Source organism: Megalops cyprinoides, chromosome 5, assembly GCF_013368585.1.
Source record: "Megalops cyprinoides isolate fMegCyp1 chromosome 5, fMegCyp1.pri, whole genome shotgun sequence".
Lineage (NCBI taxonomy): Eukaryota > Metazoa > Chordata > Actinopteri > Elopiformes > Megalopidae > Megalops > Megalops cyprinoides.
The window spans coordinates 9,197,858-9,225,309 of record NC_050587.1 but is presented as its reverse complement, the minus strand read 5'-3'; the positions used below and the strand labels follow the sequence as shown (position 1 = coordinate 9,225,309).

General features: G+C 43.5%; 1 protein-coding gene across 6 annotated transcripts; it reads left to right on the top strand.

Moving 5' to 3' along the window:
* The first annotated feature begins 627 nt into the window (after positions 1-627).
* On the top strand, positions 628-27,452 carry LOC118777496 (UDP-glucuronosyltransferase 2B15-like). Of its 6 annotated transcripts, none has more exons than XM_036528488.1 (7): positions 628-1,231; positions 11,623-11,971; positions 24,131-24,279; positions 24,679-24,810; positions 25,240-25,327; positions 25,456-25,675; positions 26,671-27,452. In XM_036528488.1, exons 1-7 carry the CDS (start codon positions 857-859, stop codon positions 26,951-26,953), a joined length of 1,596 nt encoding a protein of 531 aa, XP_036384381.1. In that variant the 5' UTR covers positions 628-856; the 3' UTR covers positions 26,954-27,452. The 6 variants fall into 6 exon arrangements, with proteins under 6 accessions (XP_036384381.1, XP_036384379.1, XP_036384378.1 ...); XM_036528484.1 differs by lacking the exon at positions 628-1,231 and adding an exon at positions 17,361-18,063 and having other exon boundaries at positions 11,822-11,971; XM_036528486.1 differs by lacking the exon at positions 11,623-11,971 and having other exon boundaries at positions 824-1,580.

Sequence of the window (27,452 nt, the reverse complement as noted above, 5' to 3'; positions counted from 1 at the left end):
GTGTATGGATGAAACAACCCCCTCAAGTTCAACAAAGTATAAGCAAACAATGACTCACAACAGTGGCACATGGATCAGTCAATCATGTAGAGTCATGGTGCACTGTGTTCAGAGGTGTTGATATTGATTTACAAAGTCAAGGCTGGTCAGGCTAGGTGAGGTGCAGTTAACAGTATCTTTATTACAGTGGAGGTACAAAGGTTTTCACAGGTTAATTAATACTGAGATCTCACAGACACACACACTACAAGCAAATAGTACACACAAAATATGTTGCAACAATCATACCTGACATCGCATATACATATAACGCATATTTATAAATCGTGTGCCTGTTTTTTTCTGTAGGCAGTTGGGTAGCATGTTCTCATGCTACCTGATATCCTTTACACAGATAAAAGCATTCTCAGTCAGACCTGACCAGGTGAAGGACAGTGGAAACACATCCTCCAAAAGGTTCTTGTTTTCATGTCTGGTATTACCTATTTTTCATATGATTTAATAAAAGCAATTTCATGGCTAACATTCTTTAGGCTCCTGAATGTTTTATGCAAGGATAGGTCTCTGTTTTGTTCCCCGTTTCCTGTTGTTCTTTGAAACAACAACAACAAAATATGCCAGGACTAAAAAAGTGTTTTTGTTGTATGTGGGGGGGCATTGTCCAGGCTATAATATCCATTTCTTCAGAAAACAAAGAGTTAATCCCTTGAACCTGATTATCTCACTTCACAAACTCATTCCAAAAGGTTGATTGCCTCATTCAAAGTTGCTGGCACAGAGCCAGAAATCCTCCCACAGACTGGCCTGGAAAGAGGTTCATGTGTTGTAGTTTTCATATTTCCACTCACAGTCCATCATGTCGTGTGCTGGGAAGGTCCTGCCAGTCCTGGTGCTGGTGCTCTGCCTACCACAGGGTGCTTCCAGTGGGAAGGTGCTGCTCTGGCCAGGAGAGTATAGCCATTGGCTCAGCATGAAGAGCATTGTGGAAGTGCTAATAGCAAAGGGGCATGAGATCACTGTGATTATCCATACTGCTACACCTACCATCAAAAGCAACCAGTTTCCTAACTGCAGCTTTGAGGTCATCCCGGTGCCCTTCACCAAACAGGAGGTCACTGACCTGATGGACAAACTATTGGATTACTGGATGTATGATGTGCCTCACAGTTCTTTTATCCAGACCTTTCTGAAGTTCAAGGACCTGATTGATGAGATGATGGAGCAGAATAAGGCATGCTGTCAAGCCCTTTTTAGCAACAAGGACCTTCTGGAGAAGCTGAGGAGAACACAGTATGATGTCCTGCTGACTGACCCCATGTTTTTATGTGGTGAGCTTCTTGCTGACATCTTGGGGGTCCCTTTCTTGATCTCACTGAGGTTCTCCTTTGCCAGCATCATGGAGAGACAGTGTGGACAGATGCCTGCCCCGCCCTCTTATGTCCCAGGTGTTGGTATACAGTATACAGACAACATGGACTTCACACAGAGGCTGAAAAACACCCTGTATTATCTTTTTCACGGTGTTGTGTTTAATCTTTTTACATCAACACAATGGGATTCATTTTTCGCTGAGATTAGAGGTAAGAAAACATTTTTTCTCATGTTTTCTAATATTTCCTGTCAGTGCTCCCGCCCCCTAGCTGTAGTGTTTTTTTTTTCCCTGTCCATGTGCTTTTGTTTTCCTTGTTCTCTAGCCCTGCCCTGCTCCCCGCCCTGTTCTCCACCCGCCTGATTGCTCATCGCCTTCATCTGCCAGCCTGCACACCTGCTTCCCATCCCCTTGTCAGCCCTGCCCTATATCTGCCCTGCGTGCCCCTGTTGCTAGTTCGTAGCAGTGTTTTCTGACTGTTTCGTCCCTGCCGCTTTTTCCCGTCTGTTTGCTGTTTCCCATTTTCGACCTGCCTGTTTTTGATCTAATTGTTGCCTGCCGCTCTGTATTGTTCGCTCAATCTCTCTGCCTGCCCGTTGTCCGACCCTGCCAGTTCCGGCTTTCCCGTACCTGGATTTTCCCTCGGACTGCCTCTCTGGTTTAGACCCTGCCTGTTAACTGTTTTACGTTCTGCTTTGCGATATCATTAAATCTGCCCGGAAACCGACGCACTTGTGGTCTGCGATTGAGTCCTTGCCTGAGCCCTGACATTACGGACTAGCCACCATGGACCCAGCAGACCTACCTCAGCTGAAGGCCGCGCTGGAGCTGCACGGTGCGTTGTTGGGGGGACATCAGAGTCAGCTGGATGCCATCGGTCGATTCCTGGAGAGCTTCGCTGCCAGCCTAGCTGGTGTCACCGCTCAGCTGCAGCAGCTGCAGCTGAACCAGGACAGCCGCTCCTCTTCCCCTCCGTCCGCGGCAGCCTCCCCGCCTGTCCCGCCCGCGCCCCCGAGCTGGGAGCCCCGATTGCCACCTCCGGGGTCGTACACAGGAGATCCGGGAACCTGCTGGTCGTTCCTGTCCTGTCGCTCCTTGATCTTCGAGCTCCAGCCCTCCACGTTCCCTACGAACCGAGCCAAGATCGCATACGTCATCACCTTGTTGACAGGCCGAGCCAGGCAGTGGGGCACTGCGGTCTGTGATGCCGACGCCCCTTTCTGCCATGTCTATGCCGCCTTTGCGGCCTTTGAGATGAGGAAGGTGTTCGACCGCTCCAGGCACGGGCGCGAGGCCGCCAGGGAGATGCTGCTGATCCGCCAGGGGCGCTGGTCGGTGTCGGATTACGCCATTGATTTCCGCACCCTGGCTGCCACCAGCGGTTGGAACACCGAGGCACAGTATGACACCTTCCTCCATGGTCTTGCAGAGCCTATCAAGGATGAGCTGGCCACCCGGGAGCTACCCCCCAGCTTCAACGCCCTGGTGGAACTGGCCGTCTGTGTGGACCAGCACCTGACGCAGCGATGAAGGGCGAGAGCCGCCGGCGGACTGCCTGGTCCCGCTCGAGCCCCTCCGTTAGTGCCCGCAGCACCGAGCCCTGCACTTCCGCTTCCTGCCTCTCCAGAGCCGATGCAGGTTGACCGCACTCGCCTGTCCCCCGCTGAAATCAGAGGAGGATTAGCACCAGGTCGTGCCTGTACTGCGGGCAGTCCGGCCATTTCATGGCGACCTGTTCAGCAAAAGCCAGCGCTCACCCGTAGTGAGGGGATTACAGGTGAGCGTTACCTCTATTTGCCAGTCCCCTGAAATCCGCTCCCTGTTCTCTGCCTCCCTGCTCGTCGGGGATCAGCCTCATGCGGTCCCTGTCCTAATAGATTCAGGGGACAGCGGGAGCTTCATCGACGCCAACCTGGTGGCCCGCCTGCGTCTCCCCCGCATCCCGCTGCATTCGCCTCTGGAGGCCCACGCCATCAGTGGAGCCCCGCTGGTCCGCATTACCCACGTCACTTCCCCGGTGAACTTCCTCATTTCCGGCAACCACCACGAGGCGATCGTGCTGCACATTATTGACACCCCTCATCTGGTTAGGATCTGAGAGGGGGATGAGTGGAAGACGGCCTTCAACACTCCATCCGGGCACTACGAATATCTCGTCATGCCATTCGGTTTAACTAATGCCCTTGCCGTGTTCCAGTCCCTGGTTAACGACGTCCTTCGGGACTTGCTTAATCAGCTCGTGTTTGTTTACCTGGACGACATCCTCATTTTTTCCCGCTCCCTGTCAGAACACGTCCAACACGTCCATCTGTACGTCAAGGCGGAGAAGTGGGAATTCCACCGTAGCACTATCTCCTTCCTGGGTTTCATTGTCACGGCAGGGAACATGCAGATGAACCGGCAGAAAGTCCAGGCGGTGTCAGTCACCAGATTATCCAGTCACCTGGTTGTCTTGCTTAAGTGAGGAATTGACCAACAGGAATCCAGTGTCACAGTTCCCCCTGCCATCCTACAAATAAAATAAACAAGTACTAGAAGTAGCAGGTTTAAATGGCAAGAACTGAGGTGGAACTGAGATGCAGTCTGAAGAGGTGGGTCTTCAGTCTGAGTCAGAAGATGACCAGTGATTCCGTTTTCCTGACCCCCATGGCGAGCTCATTCCACCACTGAGGGACCAGTACACACAGGCATTGTGTCTGAGAGGAGCGAACCCATTGAGATGAGACAGTCAGTTGCCCCATGGTTGCAGAGCGTATTGATCTGAGCGGTACACATGGTCTGAGGAATGATTGTAGGTATGAAGGGACTGTGCTGTTTAGGTTTTGAACTTGATGCAAGCAATAACACGAAGGCAATGAAGAGAGGTGAGGAGGGGAGTAACGGATTACGTTTAGGGAGATTGTAGACAAGTGGTGCAGCTGAATTCTGCATTAATTGTAGGGATTTGATGGCACAGGCAGGAAGACAAGCAAAGAGACAGTATAGTAGTCCAGGCATGAGAGGCCCAGGGCCTGAAAGAAGAGATGCATAGAATATATAGTGAGGTACGTGCAGGTCCTTTGGATGTTGTACAAAATGAATTTACATGCCCGACTCACTACTGCAACCTGAGAGGAGGAGGACAGTTAACTACCAAATATTACACCAAGGCTTTTTACAGTGCTATTAGTGAAGAGGCTTGTAGAGTCAAGGCTGAGAGAGAGATGTTGAAATGGGGAGGACCTGGATCGGATGAAAAGCATCTTATGGAACCGTACCAAAATAAGCGTACCGTACCATACTGGTTTTTGGTACCCTTCTGTTGGGGTACCAAGCATGGTGGTACGGTTTGCAAAGGATGGCGCTACACCCACTGCCGTCCGTTGATTGGTCGACAGAGAGTCATCACTTCGGTGCGACAACGTGAATACAAACTAGGGCTGTCAACGTTAAGGCGTTAACGCTCGTTCGCGATTAATCTGGAAATTTTAACGCGTTAATGTTTTAACGCAAATTAATCATATTGTCAAGTTTGACCGCAACTTCCTTCCGTAATTCCAGCGCGGATATTTACCTGTCTGAATTACTGAAAGGCGCGGCAAACGCAGATGTGCAGAACGGCAAATTTCATTTTAACCCTTTCGCGTGTACGGTCACACTGGTGTGATTAGCCGATTAGCGCATATGCTAAAACTGGCGCGATTAGAACACTAGATTGGAGAAATTCTAGCTAATTTTGGCTTTGAGGAAACAGCGATTTAACTCTAAAAATATAGCAAATAATTTTTTAGCAAATTAATTTGCCGTTCAGCATATCTGCGTTTGCCGCGCCTTTCAGTAATTCAGCCAGGTAACTTTCCGCGCTGGAATTACGTAAGGAAGTTGCGGTCAAACTTGATAATATGATTAATTTGCGTTAAAACATTAACACGTTTCCAGATTAATCGCGAACAAGCGTTAACGCGTTAATGTTGACAGCCGTAATACAAACACAAAAGTTCATCAACCGTCTCCGCTATGTTAAGTTCTTCGCGCGCTTTTATGATATCACGCTACTTACCTAGCTGACGCAGCAATTGCCATCCAGCATACGCGCCGCCTATTACGTAGGGTACGGTTGGCAGTGGAGACACAAGCCGTACCAGGGTTTACCGTACCAAACCGTTACGTAACAAACCGAACTGTACTGTACTGCTTGGTGGAAATGCACCATTAGTCTAAACCAGGATAAGCTTAAAGCGGTGGTCCACCATCCACTATGAAATCTCTTTCACAGAAGTTGGGATGCACTCAGAAACCTGTGTGTCAGATGATGGAAAAAACAGGAAAAGTTGTGTGTCTTCAGCATAGAGGTGGTATGAAAAGCCATGAGAGGAAATGACAAGAGCTTGCATGTGAAAAGAGAGGTGCAGAAGTACAGAGCCTTGGGGACACCCATAGACAAGGTCTACACAGCCCACCTTTCCAGGACACCCTGAAAGAATATCCAGAGAGGTGAGATTGAACCCAAAGAAGAGTGGTGTCAGTTATCCCCAATGTACCCAGGGTAGATAGAAGTGGAGTGTGGTCTATTGTATAACAGGCTGCAAAGTGCAGATACACTGCTTTACACTAACTTGTCCAAAATCAACCCTTTGGACAAGCTTTCTCAACAGAAGCACTATTACAGTGAAATGGCAAGTATTTGGAATATTTATTCAGGGCAAATGCACACAAGTTGACAGGAATATATCCCCATGAAACTGAAGTAGTTTCCTGGAGAGAACTAGGGAAGATCGGGTAAGGTTGACAGTCAGATCGTTGCCATCTGCAATGTTGCCACCAAAATAAATTCCTGAGTGTATAATGAGATACTCTATGTACTGTTGATATCAAAGAGTCTTTAGTGAGCTGTGGGCATAGCTTGCCAGGTTTTTGGTCTTAAATGATTGGCCAGTCACACATGGGTGGGGAAGATGTGAATTTATTCAGAACAACATGTACGGACTTGCCCTACTGCATTTGATCAGAAATGAGAAAGGCTTCTCAGATTTCATTCATTCAAGCAGATTGAGAGAGAACTATAATCCCTACATGTACTTTGCTTTAATGCGTGAGAAGAGAGCACTTCATAATCATTTCCTAAAACCTACTAATTACCTCCCAAACCCACATTACGGGTAGCATATTGGCTTTCATGTGTAAATTAACTGAATTATGAGTTAGCAAAAAAGAAAATGTCTGTCTCCTGTGAATCCATGACAGCCATATGTAAATGAGATAGATGGAAAAAAACACCAATAGATGAAGAGAGTTAGTTCAGCTTGGTTCAAAAGGAGATTGTTCACTGACAGTCAGGTGGTTCTCTGCTAGCTGTATGGCTGCTGATAAGGACCTCAGTTGGTGACACTGGACCAGTGGTGGCCTCTGGTGGAGGCCCTGTGATGAACTGTGCCAGTGCCACCACCTCAATGATTCAGTTAGCAGTGTTGGCGTCTGGTTGGAGCTACCATGCGCAGGAGTCCCATAGCTTCAGGGACCGGAACTGTTTGTGTGTCCCTCTGGTGTAAGCTCTGCCTGCTCAATTTTAGCAGCCCCTGGAACTTCCTAATCTACCACCTGACTGGCTAGGAAGATGGACTGCTGCAGCTCCATCAGTACAGCTCTGTCTCTGCCTGAGCAACCCATATCTCCTGCTCATGTCCATAGATGTGGAGCAGAGCATACCATTGGTTCTGCTGCAAGTCATACAACTGGCCTTTTGGTTGACTCAGGGGAATGGCTCCATGGCTGTCAGTCTCTAATCACTCCTGGGTTTTGACACGTGAGCATAATCTGGCTCATAAGGGATCAGGTGGGAGGTCAGTGAAGTTTTCTGGTCTGTAGACCTATGTTTGTTTAAAGATACACAAGAGGTCAAGCAATGAAGATGCAAAAATTAGCATAATTATTTGGTGGCCAGACCTCACAAGTCAGCCACCTAGAAAGTAACAGACTAAAACAACATAGACAATACAAGACAAAAAATCATGTGCAGTTGCACAATTTCCTTTATTACAATGGTTTATTCTGCTGTGGAAAGCTCTCTTGCTCGCTCTTGTTCTCTCACTGTGAACACAGAGGCACTTTTATAGCTGACAGAGTGTGCACCCGTACAGAATCAATCACCTTCATCTTGCCAAGGGCTCATTTTGTTACATGGAGAGCATGGGGGGACATGAGGGGATTTCGCCCCTCCCCACAGACAGACACGTACCCCAAGCTCATTGCCTTGAACCACAGTGTCAGAATGCTGGTGTGCTCTGCCTCTCTGTCTCTTAAATACAATGCATTATTTCTTAGAGGTTGTTGAGATGGCTGTCAGCAACACAGAGAGGCATGGCCAGCTCAGAACTAACTGGCTCCCCATTCAGTTGTAGAATAGAAGCATGTCGGAAAGAATTTTAGCAAAACTCAGACACAGACAGGAAGGCTATGTTAAGTCTGTTGTGTTGCAATATGAAACAAAATGTCAGAGTCAAGTGTAAGCAAACATTGACTCTCATCAGAGGCACATGGGTAAAATAAACCATCAATCAATCATGTAGAGCAGGGGTTCTCAAACTTTTGCAGCCAGCCCCCCCCCCCCCCCCCCCCAAACTGTTCTACTGTACTTGGATGCCCCCCATAGATAGATAGATAATAACTATTATTATTATTATTATTATTTGTAGTAGTAGTAGTAGCATAGTTATAGTTATAGTTAAGGTATTTAGGACTATTATTATTATTATTATTAGCCTCTATTATTATTATTATCTTTCCAACAAAGCCTGCATTTATGCTCAATCTGCCGTCACTCTTCATCTCAATAAGCTGTTCCTGCATTTCTAAAGACAGATCTTTTGCTGTGCAGACAAATGGGTCCCGAACCCACGGGACTGAACTGTAGTCCTCCGTAAACTATGAAGCGAACTACTTCTTCAATGCAGTTAAGTGATCGGCAGCTGAGAGAAGGAGAGTAGAGAAATTGGTCCTGCGTACATCAGCAATGAAATCTGCAAGGTTTGGGAACATTTCGTAATTTCCACCAATTATGTGGTCATGCCAAAAGTCAAGTGTTCGCATGAATGCATCCATTTTGTCAGCTAGGAGCAACGTGCTGGCATCTTGGCCTGCAAAGACAAGTTCAAAGTATTGAGCCTGTCAAATATGTCAGCTAAATACGCCTGGGAAGCTAGCCACAAGGGGTTGTCGAAGTGTTTGGCAAGTTCCGATTTGCTCTCTACCAAAAACAATTTCACCTCTTCTCGCAGTTCGTAAAGGCGCTGTAACACTCTCCCTCTGGAAAGCCAGCGTACCTCCGTGCGAAAGAGGAGCTGCTCATGTTCAGAGCCCATTTCTTGACAGAGGACTGCAAATAAGCTCGAGTTCAGTGGCCGTGCTTTAATGTAATTTATTATCTGAACCGCTTGATGAAGGACAGACTCTAAGGGCTTCGGCATTTTTTTGCTGCAAGTGCCTCACGATGGATCATGCAATGAGTCCATCTTGCTAGTGGAGCTACCTGCTGGACATGTGTGACCAGGCCACTCACACGTCCCGTCATTGATCGCGCCCCATCGGTAAAAAATTCCTACACATTTGTCCCAGCACAAGTCAGCATCTTTGATATATGTGTCAAGCACATCATAAATCGCCTCACCAGTTGTGTGGGTTTGAAGAGGACGACAAAGCAGAACATCCTCTTCAATCCCCTGGTCTTTGAGAAATCTACATAGGTAAGCACCGTGGCTTGCCCAGCAACATCAGTGGTCTCATCTAATTGCAGTGCATAATATGGACTCTGCCTAACATACTGTAGCAATTGCTCTTTCCCATCATTTGCTGGATCCGAAATTCTGCGACCCACCGTGTTATTCGAAAGCGGAATGGCACCGAGTTTAGTGGCAGCACTTTCCCCAAGCATGATTCTGCACATATCTTGTGCTGCAGACATATGTGGCTTCCCAAGTTTTGCGATACATTGGGAGAGGACATATGAAGCAGAGACACTGACTGGACACGGTTGTGTGTTTAGCTATAGTGGATCTTTGATGATCAAGGGCATCACGTTTTCTTTTAAAGAAGTCAATGGGTTTGTCTTTTATTTCGGGGTGCTTAGTGTCCAAGTGTCGCTTTAATTTGCAGGATTTCACGCTGTCCTTAGCAGGTACCTCCACACAAATTACACGCTGTGGACGTGGCTCTTATGTGCCAGTTACCGAAAAACCGAACTGCAAATAACTCTCGTCGTATTTGCGGAGTTTTGTTTTTTTGGCAACTGGCAAGGTGTCAAGGCACAGGCACGGACTCAAACGCAGACCAGTAGCATTCAGGTTCCAAGAGGTTTTATTACAAATCGCAGGACAAGCTCCTGGTGGCAGAACAGGCAGGGTCAAAAACCGGGAAGGCAGTCCAAGTCAGAGCAAAACAGGTGCATGGGTTAAAAAAGGAACAGGCTGGGTCAAAAACACGCAGGCAGGCAGATCAGGCAACCAAAGCAGGACGGTAGGCAGGGACTAGGTAGGCAGTCAGGCAGGAGTCAGCACGGTTTCACCAACAAGAGTAAACAGGTGGGTACAGAACTGTAAACAAAAGCACATGGACAACACTGACAGACAGGGAGAACACAAAAACAACAGCTAGGGGGCTGAAGTACTGGCAGCAAGGCATCAGTCAGAGCAGCTCATTTCTCACGAGTTAAAAATTTATCCATTGTGCGCTAGCCTATGTTCCCCAAATTGAAAGTGATGATTTTGGTTGATCTGTTACGAGTGTATGTGTTGGTGCTGTGCTTGTGATATGAATAAATATATAATGAAGGCAAGAGGCTATTGCTCAGTCGGCTATTCGAAGGGGAACTGCAATGCTAGCACCTTAGACATGGCAATGCTAAGACCACAAACCAGAGCAGATGGAAAACAGCAATAACAATTAGCTCAGAAACCAGAGAGTTAATAACTTTTTATGTTTACTGCACAATATGAAACCAGTGTTGGGGATCTCAAGGCTAAGCTCAGTAGGAAAAGAAAAGAGATGGAAAGATCAAACATTAGGATGTACTGCAGTGGAGATTGCAGGACACAAAAACAAGAGAGGTGATGAAAATAGCCTTTAAATAGGCTGTTGTTAAGACTATTGAAAGGCTATCGAAAAACTATGAATACACAAGTGGTATGTTTTAGTGATGTGTCACCAACACCTCCTAACACCGATATCTCACGGACACCAACTTGCTGTAAGCACATATCGCATGCAAAATATACTGCAACAATCATGCCCGATATCACATATAAATAAAGGTGATGTTATTGTATTTAAGCTTTGTTGTGGCTGGGAAGTCACTAATAGCTCTATATATAAATGATGTGCCTGTTTTTTCTGTAGGCAGAGTGAACCAAGTTCTGATGTAGTGTTTACTCGTGCCATCTGACACCCTTTGCACAAACAAAAGCATGTTCATTCAGACCTGACCAGTTAATGAACAACAGAAACACATCCTCCAAAACGTTCTTGTTCTCGTGTCTGGTGTGAACTATTTTTCACATGTTTTAAGACAAGTAATTGCATGCATAACATTCTTTGTGTTCCTGTATGTTTTACACAAAGGCAGGCTTCTGTTACCTGTTTCTTGGTGTTCTTTCAATCGACAACTAAATGTGCCAGGACTAAAAAAGTGTTTTGTTGTATGTGGGAGGCATTGTGCAGGATATAATATCCATTTGTTAACATGCCAAAGAGTTAATCCCTTTAACATGATAATCTCATTTCACAAACTCATTCCAAAAGAGTGGTTACCTCATTCAAAGTTGCTGGCACAGAGCCAGTAATCCTCCTCCCATCTGACCTGGAAAGAGGTTCATAGGTTGCAGTTTTCAGACTTTCACTCACAGTCCATCATGTCGTGTGCTGGGAAGGTCCTGCCAGTCCTGGTGCTGGTGCTCTGCCTACCACAGGGTGCTTCCAGTGGGAAGGTGCTGCTCTGGCCAGGAGAGTACAGCCATTGGCTCAACATGAAGAACATTGTGGAAGTGCTAACAGCAAAGGGGCATGAGATCACTGTGATTATCCATTCTGCTACAACAACCATCGAAAGCAACCAGTTTCCTAGCTGCAGCTTTGAGGTCATCCCGGTGCCCTTCACCAAACAGGAGGCCAGTGACCTGATAGACAAACTATTGGATTACTGGATGTACGATGTGCCTCGTGACTCCTTCATCCAGGCCTTCCTGAAATTCAAGGACATGATTGATAAAGCAGCAGAGCAGAATAAGGCATGCTGTCAAGCCCTTTTTAGCAACAAGGACCTTCTTGAGAAGCTGAAGAAGACACAGTATGATGTCCTGCTGACTGACCCCATGTCTGCATGTGGTGTGCTCCTTGCTGACACCTTGGGGGTCCCTTTCTTGATCTCCTTAAGGTTCTCCTTTGCCAGCACCATGGAGAGGCAATGTGGACAGATGCCTGCCCCACCCTCTTATGTCCCAGGTGTTGGTATACAGTTTACAGACAACATGGACTTCACACAGAGGCTGAAAAACATTCTGTATTATCTTTTTCACGATGTTGTGTTTAATCTTTTTACATCAACACAGTGGGATTCATTTTTCACTGAGATTAGAGGTAAGAAAACATTCTTTCTTATGTTTTCTAATATTTTCATTTGTTATGGGTTAAGCATTTAATAGTCATTAAGTTGCTGTATCTATGATTCACTCGGCACAACTAAATTGTCCGTCCATCTCTGTTGCTTCAAAAATTTTACATCTAATTTTGTAAAAAAAAAAAAAATTTAAATCCGTAGTTTCAAAACAGTGGCATTTCCATAACCCCGTGATGTAAACTGGATCTCTTGAGCAATGGTACTTTTGTCAGAACACTTCCCCAGTCTGTTTTATTCAAGCTGTGGTTCCCATAGAGTCACAGTTGTGCACACTGGTTGTATTGTGTGCTTCAGTGACAATAAGAATGTTCATCTGGCCAGGGGAATTCAATCACCAGATTGTCTTTCATAAGTCAAGGAGCTGACCCCCAAAAACCCAGTGTCTCACGCTGGGTCACATGCTGCCAACTACAATCCCAGGACTACGAGTTTACGGTGTTTGACGTGTCATTCCCAAGCAAGTTGTAGGACCTCCCCAATGGCATAGTTAACTTTTGGCTAATTTCAGCTGTGCTGGAAGCAAGTATTTCTTAAGCTCAGAGATCTCAAGGACAAACTTTTTTGTCTTGAACCTTAATGTGTTCAGCGCAGGTGTACAGGGCCAGTCTAACGCATAAGCGAACTAAGCGGCTGCTTCCCAAGAGTGCTTGAAATGTCCCACGAGAGAGCTTGAATTTTTTCTTTTGTGATATATTATATTAAGGGTTGTCAAAATAACGTGCTAATTTCAATTAATTAATTATAGAAAATATAACGTGTCAAAAACAAAAACTAAAGCACATTAATCGCAATCTATGATGCCCCTTAACGCTATACGTCACTGTGCATTTAAGCAACATCATGGTCGAGGTCGTGCTGTTATACTGAATATCAGCACGGATGTGATTTCTTACGGTGCTCAGCTTGCAGCCTCATAACTATGACCAAATCACAACCGTGCTGATATTCAGTATAACAGCACGACCTCGAGCGTGATACTGCTTTTATGCAACAGTAGAAGTAGAAGTAGCTTTATTTGTCACATGCATGTGCAAATAAGTGACACACAACACACCAGCAGAGGGATAAATAAAAATATAAGAAAATATAAAAAATATAAAATATAAAAAATATAAGAAAATATGAAAGAATAAGAAATTTATACTATTTACACAACAGATACTATGTACAGAGCAGATGAAGTGTCCTGAGGATATAACGTGACATTCAAGTTATAGTGAGATAAACTAAGTGCAAACAAGACAGTGCAGGTGTAAAAGGAATGTTCACTGTCTATATGGCCTGTGCAACATGAAAATATAAAGTTTCTTTGCTGGGTTCCATACAGAATATAGAAGAAGTGGCTAAGTGGTGGTGTTTATTGTCCGTATGGCCTGGGGAAAAAAAGCTTCTTCTGAAGCGCTCAGTCTTGGCCATCAGTGAGCTTTCCTGAAGGTAGCCAATGAAACAGTTTATGGTTAGGATGGTGAATGTCTTTGATAATCCGTTGTGCCCTGGACCTGCATCGCCTGATGTAGATGGCCTGGAGGTCAAGCAATGCAGTCCTGGTAATGCGCTCGGCACAACGGATCACCCTGCTTAAGTCCTTCCTGCCCTGGGAGCTGCTGTTCCCGTACCAGACTGTGATGCTCCCAGTAACCACAGACTATGGTGGCTGAGTAAAAGGCTGCTTGTAGAGCTGTGGAGATTTTGAATTTCCACAGCTGTCTGAGGTGGTACAGACGCTGCCTAGCCCGGGCGAAAGAGCGCGCTTGAGAAAAAGAGAGGATCTAAATATAAAATTACTGGCCACATTTCTATATAATAAAGGCATAGGACCTCTACTTATAATTATAAACAAATCGGATTTTACCAATGCAAAGATGTTAGAAACGATGCATCCCGAGTTAATCCCAAATTGTATCCGGTTCACTGTTTTAATCAGGGCAATCGCAACGTGAATTTTTATGCCGGGGCACCGATGCAAATCGGTGAATGTTACCATCCCTATTATATACTATATATACCCACCATATATTACCGTTGGTCTATGTTGCCTAACTCATTTTAGTTTAGTTTTTTTCTGCATCTAAAATATGTTACATTGACAATCATTAGAATGTCAAGGATAAAATGAGAAATTTATGGGGCCATGGGCCACATGTATCAACGGTGCGTACGCACTAAAATCGCTTTTCTATATATAAAACTGTATTTATGAAAAGATACTTGCCGGGAAAACGTGCGTACCTCTGCTCGTGGTCTCGAGGTGGCGTATGCATAAAATTTGTAATTTGCAGATTGGCGACACCAAGAGGAACTAACGGTGATGCAAGTAAACGGGTCTTGTGTCAATCATTGATGAGTGTTCTCGCGCCAGGATAAAGTGACTGAGGGGCAGTTAAAATGGAGATGGGGCAAATTTTATTACATAGCCAAACAGTAGGTTATCATCCTGTTATTCCCATTTCTGCATTTTTTTCCATCCTGGGGGTTGCAATATAGCGGCGTTTTGACTAGATGCGAAAAATTCCCTACCTTACCTTTTCCATGTGTTTGTGCGTCATGGCCATAATATGAAATAGGAATATTTGGGGCAGATTGCCAGGTCACCATCTAAAATTGGTCTGGTGGTAGGTTTAATGAAATTCATTAATTGAAAACATGAACGCGCTTAACGTCCACTCCCACAATTGTTCTGATATGGACCGAGACACGCGTTTAGTCGAATTAGCATATAAAGATCCCAGGTAAATCTGAGTGTAATGCAGAGATTGATGTTTAGGATCAATGGCAGGACGTAAGAAAAGAAATTATTCGGACACGGAGATAGAGGTGATCAGGGCAACATTAAGCCTCCCCGGGGCCCAGGGCTAACACACCTCCCGGGGCCCTATGTCCACAATTTTCAACCGGAAAACTAAAAACCAAGTAGCAAAACACGTTATTTGAATCAAAACCAGTGTTTGATTTGGGCTGTATTTTGGTGTTCAATACGTGTACGTGTACATGGACGTGTAAAATACATCCACCAAACGTGTTTATTGACACCAATGGAAGGAAATGTTTCTAACGTTCTAATCGGGTGTTAAACACAACGTTTAAACATGAAGGCATCTGACAGACACCGATTCCAACGTTTAACAAAGGTGTTGATTTGGTGTCTATTTAGGCCTACAGCAACCGGAAGCCCAATAACCGACGTGACTGACACGTCTGGTTCTAAATAAGTGTTAAACACGTTAAATAATGAACGTATCTGAAACCTATTTCTACGTCACGATTCGGGTTGTCAGAATCGCGGACTGAATCTTTAACTCTTTCGCACGTTATTTATTTATTTATTTATATTTTTTTGCAATGTAGCACACATGGTTTGTTATGTTTTCATTACCGTTATTAAGCTTCTCATAGTTTTCAGTTAGCATTGGCTATATTTTTTATGTTAAATTGCTGTTCCCTCAAAGCTAAAATTAGCTGGAATTTTTCCAAACTAGTTTTCTAATCGCACCGGTTTTAGCATAGACTACATCAAATTGAACTGTTGTAAAGGGCTTGCTAAATAATGAGGTTTTGGTTAGAATAATACTTGAGAATTGCAAGTTACTGTGGCTACCCCACATACCTACAACAGAGTGAAGACGAAATAAATGAATCACAGTCCGCACGCATAAGTGAAAATTGGCACAAGTCTGAATCAATGCAAGTGCCAAAGAACCTTTTATCATATTTTCTAATAGCCTCGTGAGACATCACTGTGAAGTGACTAGCCTACAAACTCCACTCTCACTGACAATAGGCTATTCTACAGATGGGAAACTGGACCAAAACGTTCAGTATGTCAAAACACCATAAAACCCCATTCAAAACCTCAACGTAATCTGCTGTTCCCAGGGCCCCCTAGTGGCCGGGGCCCTGGGCTGCAGCCCATGTTGCTCAATAGGTTAACGCGGCCCTCTCAGGTGATGGTTGATGAGGTGGAGAGGGAAAAAAAAATGTCCTTTTTGGAGGCCAGACTAGCGGCATTTCAAATCGATGGAAAAATGCGGAGTGGCTCAAAGTGGTGACTGCTATGAATGCAGTTTCACCAGAGGTGCGTACGGTGGAGGAAGTGAAGAAGCGCACAATGCATACCTCTATTCCTGTGACATGATTGGCAGTTTGTGATTCATTTCCGTGCCTGCTATCTAATTAGTCTATATCGAACATTTGTTATACTTCTATGGAGGAAAATTATATCGCAATAATTATTGTTATAGTTTTATCGCCAACTATTGTCTGATTACAAAGGGGGGTGGAAAAGAAAAATCATTCTAATTGACTATCACAAACAGGGCTAACGTTGGCTAACTAGACTAAGATGTCAATAAAAATGTCCTATGCCTGGTTTCTTGAGGCAGACAGTGGATGGTTTGTGCAGCACACTTAAAAGAAAAAGTATATTTCTCAAAATTATGTTGTAGGTTATTCCCCAAACACCTGTATAGTCTTTCCAACTTGCTCCCTCCCTAATGAATTTAATAAATAAATAATTTCTTTTCTTTTCTTTTCATGAATCAAGTTGCTTCCTGTCATCGCTTATCTTCACACCCTTCACAATTTTTGCATTCTGAAATCCTGCCCTGGAGTTCTTCAACACCAAATCATGCTTGGCCAGTTCAGTTCGAACATCCTCCCCACTCACAGTTTACAGAATAGAAGCATGTTGGAAAGAGCTTCCCCAAAACTCAAGCACAGGCAGAAAGACTATGATGCAATGTCAGTGTACACTAAGTAGAAGCAAATCCTTGCTTTCAACAGAAGTCAGGGACAGAGTCATATAGAGTCATGGTGTTCTGTGTACAGAGGTATTAGTAATGATTTATGAGTTTAATTGAGGTCAGGCTAAATAAGGGTTATATAGTTCATGGTATATTGACTAGGGCTGGGCAAAGGTTTTCACAGATAGAGGGTAATCTACTTGCCCTTGTGTCTGGTATTAACTACTTTTCAGGTGGTTTAAGATAACATACATAACAATTTTTGTGTTCCTGTATTTTTTATACCAAGGTTAGTCTCTGTTTCTCCCTTTTGCTAAAAGGAAGCAACATGATTTTACCAACAACTACAGAAAAATGTGCCAAGACTAAAAAGTGTTTTTGTTGTGTGAAGTATTGTCAAGAGTATAATGTCCATTTGTTGAGAAAATAAAGGGTTAATGCCTTCAACATGATTATCTCACTTCACAAACTCATTCCAAAAGAGTGGTTGCATAACTCAAAGTTGCTGTCGCAGGGCCAGTAATCCTCCCACAGACTGACCTGGAAAGAGATTTATGGCTTATAGTTTTCAGACCTCCACTAACATTTCATCATGTCGTGTGCTGGGAAGGTCCTGCCAGTCCTGGTGCTGGTGCTCTGCCTACCACAAGGTGCTTCCAGTGGGAAGGTGCTGCTCTGGCCAGGAGAGTACAGCCATTGGCTCAACATGAAGAGCATTGTGGAAGTGCTAACAGCAAAGGGGCATGAGATCACTGTGATTACCCATTCTGCTACACCAACCATCGAAAGCAACCAGTTTCCTAACTGCAGCTTTGAGGTCATCCCGGTGCCCTTCACCAAACAGGAATTGTGTGATCATATGGAAGAGGTATTGCGTTACTGGATGTATGATCTGCCACAGGACTCCTTCATCCAGGCCTCCCTGAAGATCAAGGACATGATCAATAAGGGCATGGAGCAGAATAAGGCATTTTGCCAAGCTCTTTTTAGCAGCAAGGCCCTCCTGGACAAGCTGAGGAGAACACAGTATGATGTCCTGCTGACTGACCCCATGTTTTTATGTGGTGAGCTTCTTGCTGACATCTTGGGGGTCCCTTTCTTGGTCTCACTGAGGTTCTCCTTTGCCAGCATCATGGAGAGACAGTGTGGACAGATGCCTGCCCCGCCCTCTTATGTCCCAGGTGTTGGTATACAGTATACAGACAACATGGACTTCACACAGAGGCTGAAAAACACCCTGTATTATCTTTCTCAAGACATTCTGGTAAATATTTTTGCAACAAAATGGGACTCATTTTTCACTGAGCATAGAGGTAAGAAAAATATAATTTTTATCTAAAATCTTACTCATTGATTCTGGGTTAGATATTTAATAATTCAGTTTCCTATACTCAAAGTTGTATGATATGTTTCATAAACTGAACCCTTACATGAGTGATTTTTGCAGTGGCATCATTAAGTTGCCACATCTATGAATCAGCTTGCACAGCTAATTTGTCCATACATCTCTGTAACTTCAGCAATGTAAAGTTAAATTTGGGAAAAAAAATCTACAGTGTTTCAAAACAGTGGCATTTCCAACTGCCTGTGACATAGCCTGGATCTCCTGGGCAATGGTACTTTTGTCAGAGCACTTCCCCATCTGCTTTATGCAAGCTGTGGTTCACGAGTCACGGTTGTGCACACTGGTTGTATTGTGTTCTTTCGTGACAGTGAGAGGTAGAAAGCTGTTTGTCTGGCCAGAAGAATTGAGTCACTTGCCTGTCTTGCAGCCAAGGGAATTCAGTCACTAGCTTATCTTACAAGCCATTGAGCTGACCCACAGAAAGAAAGAATACATAATATTCAAACTCATGCATTGATTGTGGGTTACATATTTAACAGTTCCTATACTCAAAGTTGTACAGAATGATTCTTAATTTAACCCTTGTATGAGTGATATTTGCTGAGGTATCATTAAGCTCTTGGATCAATGATTCAATGTGCACAACTAAATTGTCCTTAGTGTCCACAGTGGCATGTCCCCCTATCTGTGATATCAGCTGCAATGGTACTTTTGTGAGAACATCTCCCCATATGTTTTATACGAACTGCTCCTTGAACTGACTGACATTTACCACAGTGGGTCCCAAAAAGTGAGGGTTTTATACACTGGTTGTACTTTGCATTCACATTTACATTTAATTTTTAACAGATGCTTTTATCCAAAGCGACGTACAAAAATGCATATAGTGAGCAGACAGGCACAAGGGCAAGATGTGTACAGGTCATACAATGTAGATAGTGCTGAAGCTGAGCACATGGTCGGTGTAGTGAGCCAGAGCTAATCTGATATAAGGGTACATATATCTAATACAATCACTGGGACAAAAAAGTACCGCTATTCTACCTAGGCAAAAACGTGCTGCAAATACAAGGTAAGAGATAGAGCTACAAGTACAAGCCAAGAATCTTAGATTTACAAGGTTAAAATGGCAATGGTGTCAGTCCAGGTAGAGTCTGAAGACGTGTGTCTTCAGCCCGCATCTGAAGGGTTGGAGTGAAAGAGATGTTCTCAGGGGGGTGGGGAAACTTTGTGCTTTAGAGCAGTTTTTCCCAGTCCTGGTCCTGGGAGCCTACTGTTTATACTGGTTTTCATTCCAACTAAACTGTCGATTTGTGAGCTTTGATTAAGATTTTAAATGAGTACCAATCACTAACTGATTTTTATTTTTATCCAAATAAAGAGCAGTGTTCTGCTAACGGCTCAATCAAACCTAATTAATTGAGACTTTAGCTTGAATGAAAACCAGCACAGGAGGCCACCTGGATCATGGGAAACATTACACTACATTAAATGTCATTTAGCAGGCACTCTTATCCAGTGCGAATTACATTGGTTACAATGTTACATGTTACCCATTTATAAAACTGGATATTTCCTGAGGTTGAGTACTTTGTCCAAGAGTACAGCAGCAGTGCCCAAGCAGGGATTCAAACCTGCAATCTTTCAGTTATGAGACCTGCTCCTTACCCCTATGCCACACTACCACTGACAATGCTTTAGAGACAGTGAGGGGTGGAAAGCTGTCCATCTGGTCAGGGGAATTCAGTCAAAAGCTTATCCTGCAGTCCATAAGTGAGGAGCTGACCCACAGGAATCCAGTGTCACAGTGTCTCACACTGGGTCAGCTGCTGTCAACTACAGAAAAGCCTAGCCCTAATGTGTAGTGAGTAGTGTTTGATGCGTCATTCCCAAACAACTTGTTTGACCTCACTGACAAATTTGTCAAATTTTGGCTAATTTCAATTGTGCTGGATGCAAATGTTTCTCAAGCTCAGAGATCTCAAGGAAGAACTGTTCATGTATTCAGAAGATGGCACCATGCTGTGTTCCTTTCAGATGTCATGTTCTGATGTCATGTTCTTTTGGCTTCACTGTGGAACATTACTGTGGACAGATGCCTGCATCACCCTCACATGTCTCTGCCTTCCCCATACAGTTCTCTGACAGGATGAGCTTCATGGAGCAGGTCATGAATCTTTACACTTACCTTGTCCAAAATCCCCCTCCCCCCCTTCTCGACCTTTTCCAAACAGAAGCACCATTACAGTGAAACAACACACAATTGGAATTCTTATTCATGGCAGATGCACAAAAGTGACAGCAAAGAAATCTGTCCCCATGAAAATGAAGCAGTTTCGCAGGGAGAACAAAGGACGATTGGGAAAGGTGGACAGTCAGATCTTTGCCATCTGCAATGTTACCACCAAAATAAATGCAATGAGACATTTCCTGGGGAGAACTAAGAGTCTTTAGTGAGTCATAGGCACAGCTTGCCATGTGTTTGGTCTTGAATGGAAGGCAGGTCACATGGTCATATGTGGGTGGGTAAGATTTTATTCAGAACAACATGAGCAGGCTTGCCTCTAAGACTTGAACAGGAATGAGAAAGGACAGCTTCTCAGATTTCCTATATTCAATTAGATTGAAAGAGAAGTATAATAAGAAATGTACTTTGTTTTAATGCATCTGTAGGAGCCATTTCGAACCTTAAAGTTTATCATTATTCAACTGATGTATGGGTTAAGCACAGAACATAAAGGTTGTTTTTCTGTTATATACCTTTAAATGGGTTTGTAGAGTTTGTCACGTCAGTTGTTGCCTTAGGTATAACGGGTTTAATATATTATAGGCCACGCCCCTCTTGACTGGGAGAGAAGAGTATGTTAATGAGTTGGGAAAAGGAGAGAAAAAATGGCCAGTTAACAGGTTAGTGCATCAAGAGGTGGGTGAGCATACAGTTTTCCGACCATGTCCGTATTCTTTGCTCGAACAGCCTCATAACAAATAAGTAAGGATGCAGTCAAATCGGCAACACAGAGCAAAGCGAACAAACTAAAGAACTGAATATTTCCTCGAAGGATCGATTCGAGTTTGTGTTGAATGGATGCAATGTGTCTGCTGCTGAGTGGAAATGGGACTGGCGACTGTGAGATGTGAACAAACTGGATTGCTGTGAACAAATTGAAAAGGATACGTGAGTAATCAGCCACCTTTCTGAATTAACTTGTGACTATATACCTTATACCGGATACCTTATAGTTCGCTAGAGGACATGCGTCAAGAATGTAACTTTGGTGAGCTATCAAAAATAGCTCATTATCATTACACAACCTTCGTTATTTTTATCTTTGCTGTTACCTTTGCAAAAAACGAATAAAAGAATAGAGATGTCTGAGACAAATACGAGTGTGCCTGAATGAAAGCAGTTTTTACTGCTGCACTAAAAATCTTATACTATTTGTGTTAGGTTCAGTAAATAAATGAGCTGTTATATCGTCACAGCTTTAATATCTGCTGATAAAATGCACTCTGGGCGTTAAGCTGTTTACACCCTTCTCTTCCTATTGGCCTCGTTCCATACTCTCGTACACTGTACCCTGAAACTGGAGAAAAAGTCACACAGGGATGGGCTGGAAAACATTCACACGGCACAGACAGTCTTCCTGCTCGCTGTGTAACGCTCCAGCTTGCTCCACCGTACCTGCCATGATTCGCACACACCTGCTTCTCTCTGTTCCTTTGCTCCTGCTGTGCGGGGCCGGGATGGCCCGGGCCGGGAACGTGCTGGTCGTGCCCGGGGAGTACAGCCACTGGCTGAACATGCAGCTGATCGTGGAGGAGCTGATCGCCCGCAACCACAGCGTCACGCTGCTGGTGTGCTCTGCCTCTCCGTCCGTCAGGGACGCGGAGGCGGAGCGTCACCGGCTGGAGGTCTTCGAGGTGCCCTTCGGCAAGACGGAGATGCACGGCCTCTCCGAGGACTTCATCCACTTCTGGATGTACGAGTCGGCGGGCGCCTCCAGCCTGCAGGTGCTCCTGAAGATCATGGAGGTGTTGGGGAAGTTCAATGTCATGCAGAGGCAGATGTGCGACGGCATGCTCCGGAACGAGCAGCTGATAGACAGGCTGAGGCGCTCGCAATACGAGGTGGTGCTGACAGATCCAATGATCCCGTGCAGCGACCTGCTCTCCGAAAAGCTCGACATCCCAATCATTTTTTCCCTGAGGGTCAGTTTTGGCTACGTTATGGAGAGGCTCTGTGGGCAGATGCCAGCGCCCCCCTCTTACGTCCCGGCACCTCCTTCATCGTACACAGACCAGATGACGTTTCTGCAGCGACTGAGGAATTTTCTAGCATACAGCTTTTATACTATAATGTTTGAAATCCAATGCATTACCAACCTGAATCGATATTACAGTGAGATCAAGGGTAAGTATTAGAGACGTAACTGTAATGTATCTGTAATTTAGGCCTGTATGACATATAGGTAAGCAAACCTTGTATTTGTTCACGTGAGGCAATGATGCTGGTACTCATGGTTGCTTATATAGTTCTGCAGCAGTCACCTGATTAGGTTAACCAAGCGTGAGAGCTGAAAAAGAAAAATAGTTTCAGTTGTGAACATGTTTTACCGCACAACACCCACCCCATTTTGAGACTCCAATATACAAAATCTGTACTTTACCTTACTACTGGATACAAATGTCAAGCTACTTTGATAAATTACTAAAAGTAATGAAAAATGACTAGACTCAGAGTGAGAAACTTGTTAAATACACAATTAGTCAACTTTATATAAAATATTATGTGAAAGTCACAGAAGTCATTTTTGGACCAAATGTCCTTGGGTGTGAGGAGAGGGGTTCAATTTGTCATTGCTAAATGTCTTACTCTAATGACCTGAATAAGTGCAGCTGGTAAACTAATAATTAACACTGCTTAACAATAATTCCTTAAGCAGCAGCATCTACAGAATTTAAATCTATACTGATCTGTACAGTCTGCACATGATTTCACAAGCATCAATGACAGCATCTAATACTAGAATCGGTAAAGTACCCTCTTCCTGTTTGAAGTGCCGCTGTGTTTGATGGTTTGCATTTGCAGTAAGTTGCATTAAGTCACCACCAGTAACAGAGAATCAAATTTAATATGATAGCATTTTAAAATCTGAGCAGTGTTTTCACATGTATTTTCCAGCATGGTTGTGTTTAGTTGTTCCTGAAACCTGTCAAATACCTGGTTTCTGCACAGTCACTGTGCTGTCTTCAATAGAGTCAAACATCTGGCCCTTCCGGTAGCCCTGGCCGAGCTGGGCATTTTGGGCATTGCCCGCAAGTAGTTTTCATCCTGCTTTTCTGACTGTTCCTACAAGTTAATCTGGCATGAATCTGTCTCAAGGCCTCACAGCCTCACAGCCTCACCACAGGAGTCTCTCAGGGTTCTGTTCTTGCAGCTGCTCAACTGATCTGCAACCAACAAAAATACTATTGTGTGACATGTTTTTTTGTCTCTCTATATTAGCCACCTGGGATGGCTTGGATAAAATTTAAAAATCTGGTTTTAGCCAGCTGAGCAGTAATAAAAATGGCTCCTCCATACATAAAATCTGTTATCACACCTCTCTGGATAACAGCATCTACCCAAGGAGTAACTGTAAATGTATTGATAAAGTCTAAAACTAATATGTTGATGTTTTTTTTCTGAAAACTACATTTATTTAGTTTAAGAAATGTTTTACTGGCTTCAGTGTGTTATAATTCCAAATGCCCAGAGCATGTCTTTGAATGAAAGGTGTTTCTGTCAGTATAATTATCCTCTTTCACTTTTCACCTTCTTTGTAAAGCACTTGCAACGGTGCTCTTTAACCTTTCCAAACAAATTCATGTACTGTATGTAATTGCACACTTATCTCATCATATCATAAAAAAGTGAGTAACTAGGTTCTTTGTTTCTGGGAAAGTAGTTGAAAGATTTACCCTCCCTTTAAGATGAATTGCCTTTGTGTTTTTGTAAATTAAACAGCCCTGACATATCTTCTTTAACTTTGCAGGCAAACCCACAACATTCTGTGAGACCATGGGGAAGGCTGACATTTGGTTGATCCGCACCTACTGGGATTTTGAATATCCCCGACCTTTCCCTCCCAATTTCAAATTTGTTGGTGGTCTTCACTGCAAGCCTGCTAAGCCACTACCTGACGTGAGCACAAAACTAATATGTTTGCATAAACATAAGTCAACATTGTATGTTTGTTGCACATAAGCTTGTATTATGTGGCTTGGTATGACTGTTCTCTTTAGTGGCAATTACCATAAAGATGTTTCATAAAATTTTTCACAATCTTGCTTCCACTGCACATCACATAATATGCAATACAGTATCCATCTAACATGTGCTTTAAAATTGCTCAGATTAAGATGTGCTGCTCATGTTGCAGGAGTTAGGGCTTTAAATGTGAAATGAAGTACAAAATAGACCAGCTTTCCACCTATACATACTTTGGGTGATATATGGGAATAGATGTGTTTCACCTTGAATCTCAGTCAGCCCACAGCAGTGTTATCATAAAGTGGTCTAACGGCAGAATGTTTATTTCAGGATATCGAGGAATTTGTACAGAGCTCGGGTGATGATGGGATTGTGGTGTTCTCATTGGGATCAATGATCAAGAACCTCACTCAAGAAAGGGCAAACACCATCGCTGCTGCTCTCGGACAGATACCACAGAAGGTTGGTGGTCACATATAATTCATTATTACACCTGACCATTCACCCACACTGCCTGTGATACCACTTAAGTGTCATTATTAGTATGTACTTTTGAATATTCCTCTTAACTGACATTTCCATCAGTACTGCAGTGTAAAAGTATTTTGTTGTGGTACTACATAGTCCTGTCATGTAGATGAATCACAGTTGAAATTGAATCTGACTACTGTGATACCTATTCACTTGAAGTTTGTCAATTATTGGTGGACACTGTGGCATGGAATGTCAGATATACAATTTGAACATTTTGGTACATATGGTACACCATTTTGTACCATACATTCACATTATTCCAGTTACCTCATGCATAATCATTTTATGAAATGAAATTCCAAAGTAACATCTCTGTAGTCCAACAGATGTACTGACTGCTCTCTGTTCTGGTCACAGGTTCTTTGGCGATACAGCGGAGAGAAGCCAGAAACTCTGGCTAGCAACACCAGAATTTATGACTGGATTCCTCAGAATGATTTGCTTGGTAAGGTATCTTATTGGCTACAACTGCTGAAGAAGTACATAATTGTAGTCAGTGCCACACCTTTATGTATTTTCTCACTATGAGAGCAACATCACAATCTACTGTCCTTCGTTTGCTCTGCTCAAAAGGCCATCCAAAGACTAGAGCCTTCATTACCCATGGAGGGACCAATGGAATATACGAAGCCATCTACCATGGCATCCCCATGGTGGGCATCCCCTTGTTTGCTGACCAGCCAGACAACATGATGCACATGAAGACTAAAGGAGCTGCCGTCACCCTGGACTTCAACAACATGCAATCCAAAGACCTGGTGGACGGCCTCAACACTGTGATCAATGACCCAACGTGAGCCACCCGTTGACGTAGTCATTACTTGCCAAGTCAGAGAGCTGTAACCACAGGCAATCAGTGTCATTTGACAGTAATTTCCAGAAAGGAACAGGCATATGATTATGGATACTGTCTATCCAGAGAAGGTGAGTAGGAATAAAAAGTAGAAGGAAGCAGGAGGAAGGTCATAATTAAATATTATACAGTAAAGAGGAAGATTGCATAGAACAAATGCATGGGAAATTTACTAAGATTATGAAAGAAACAGGAACTAAGTCAACCAAGAATGTTGGATAGAAAGTTTTTTTTGAAAAAACTAAAGCTCATGAAGAAAAGAGGTGACACAAAAAGTAAGACAAAGAGAGAGAAAGAAGCCATTGGCAAACCCCTGAGAATGACATAATGAAGTACAGTATATCCTGATTATTTGTACATCTGTAATGAAAAGAAATTGTGGTATTAATTAAAGTAAAATTTCTATGGGGAAAACACGCAAAGGGCATAAAAGCTATAACTGGCTTTTCTGAAGGGAACAGTTTCCTAGTAATACAAAGCAGTGGGAAGCTGGTTTAAAAAACAACAACAACAACTGAAGCAGCTGAAAAATTCTATGCAAATTTATATAGCAGTAATTACTGAATGATTTTCTTCAGGAAGTAAATCTGCTTGACATGCAGGTTTCCACTGTAACAGGTGAAGTAAGATGAGGCTTGCAAGGGATGAAGAAAAGAGAAGCAGTAGGAGATGAACATGTTGCCACTTCTCTAAAGGATCTGGGAGACCTGGCTTTAAATTAGGAGTCAGAAATATGTTCCCAAATTCAGGTTTCTAAAATATGAATTGATTCTGCAGAGTTCTAGGTAATATTTGAGCTGTGTTGTAAACGTGGGGAAAATGTAATACAGTGGTTAACCAGCAGGTGGCAATAATTACCAAATTAGGCCGGTTGTATCCTCTTGTTAGCTATTAATGAAGAGGTTGTTGGTTGATTTGCCTGTGCCACTCGTCAGGTACAAAGAAAGTGCCATGAAGCTGTCAAGGATCCACCATGACCAGCCGATGACACCTCTGGACCAAGCTGTGTTCTGGATCGAGTTTGTGATGCGGAATAAGGGGGCCAAGCACCTGAGGCTCCAGGCCCACAACCTCACCTGGTATCAGTACCACTGCTTGGATGTGTTTGCTGCACTGGCGGCCACAGTGGCACTCGTGATTTTCATCACCTTCAAAACATGCAAATTCTGCTTCCGCAAGTGTTGCCTGAGATCAAAATCAAAGAGTAAAAACGATTGATTTTTATTCTGTCTCTGGGTAGTTATAGTATGTCCACTGATGCAGAGGTGTTTTATTGATCTAGTATTTCCTGAAAATAGTTTCCAGTTATTATAGTGTAGTAAATCATTGTGGATAAAATATTGGTTACATTTGTACACCAGACGTTTTTGTTGTTACACAATATTTGTTGTGAACACCTGTACTGAGAAATGGCAAGAACTGACGCGAATGCATGATATGACATATTATGGCACACAAATGAACACAACCCTCCACTCATTCCTGTTAATTAGGTTTGATTTTTTTGTTAAGTGTCTTTATACCTTTTTATATGACCACATACAGTAATTATGAAAATTGTATTTTGATATTTTTTAATATGTAATTTTATACATGGATACATGAATGTACTTACATGTCCTGTGAAAAGTGCGGAAAAATAGATTACGGATAATCTGCTCAGTAAATGATGAAACTGGTGTAAAAATTACCATTAAAATATTTGTTTTGAAATTTC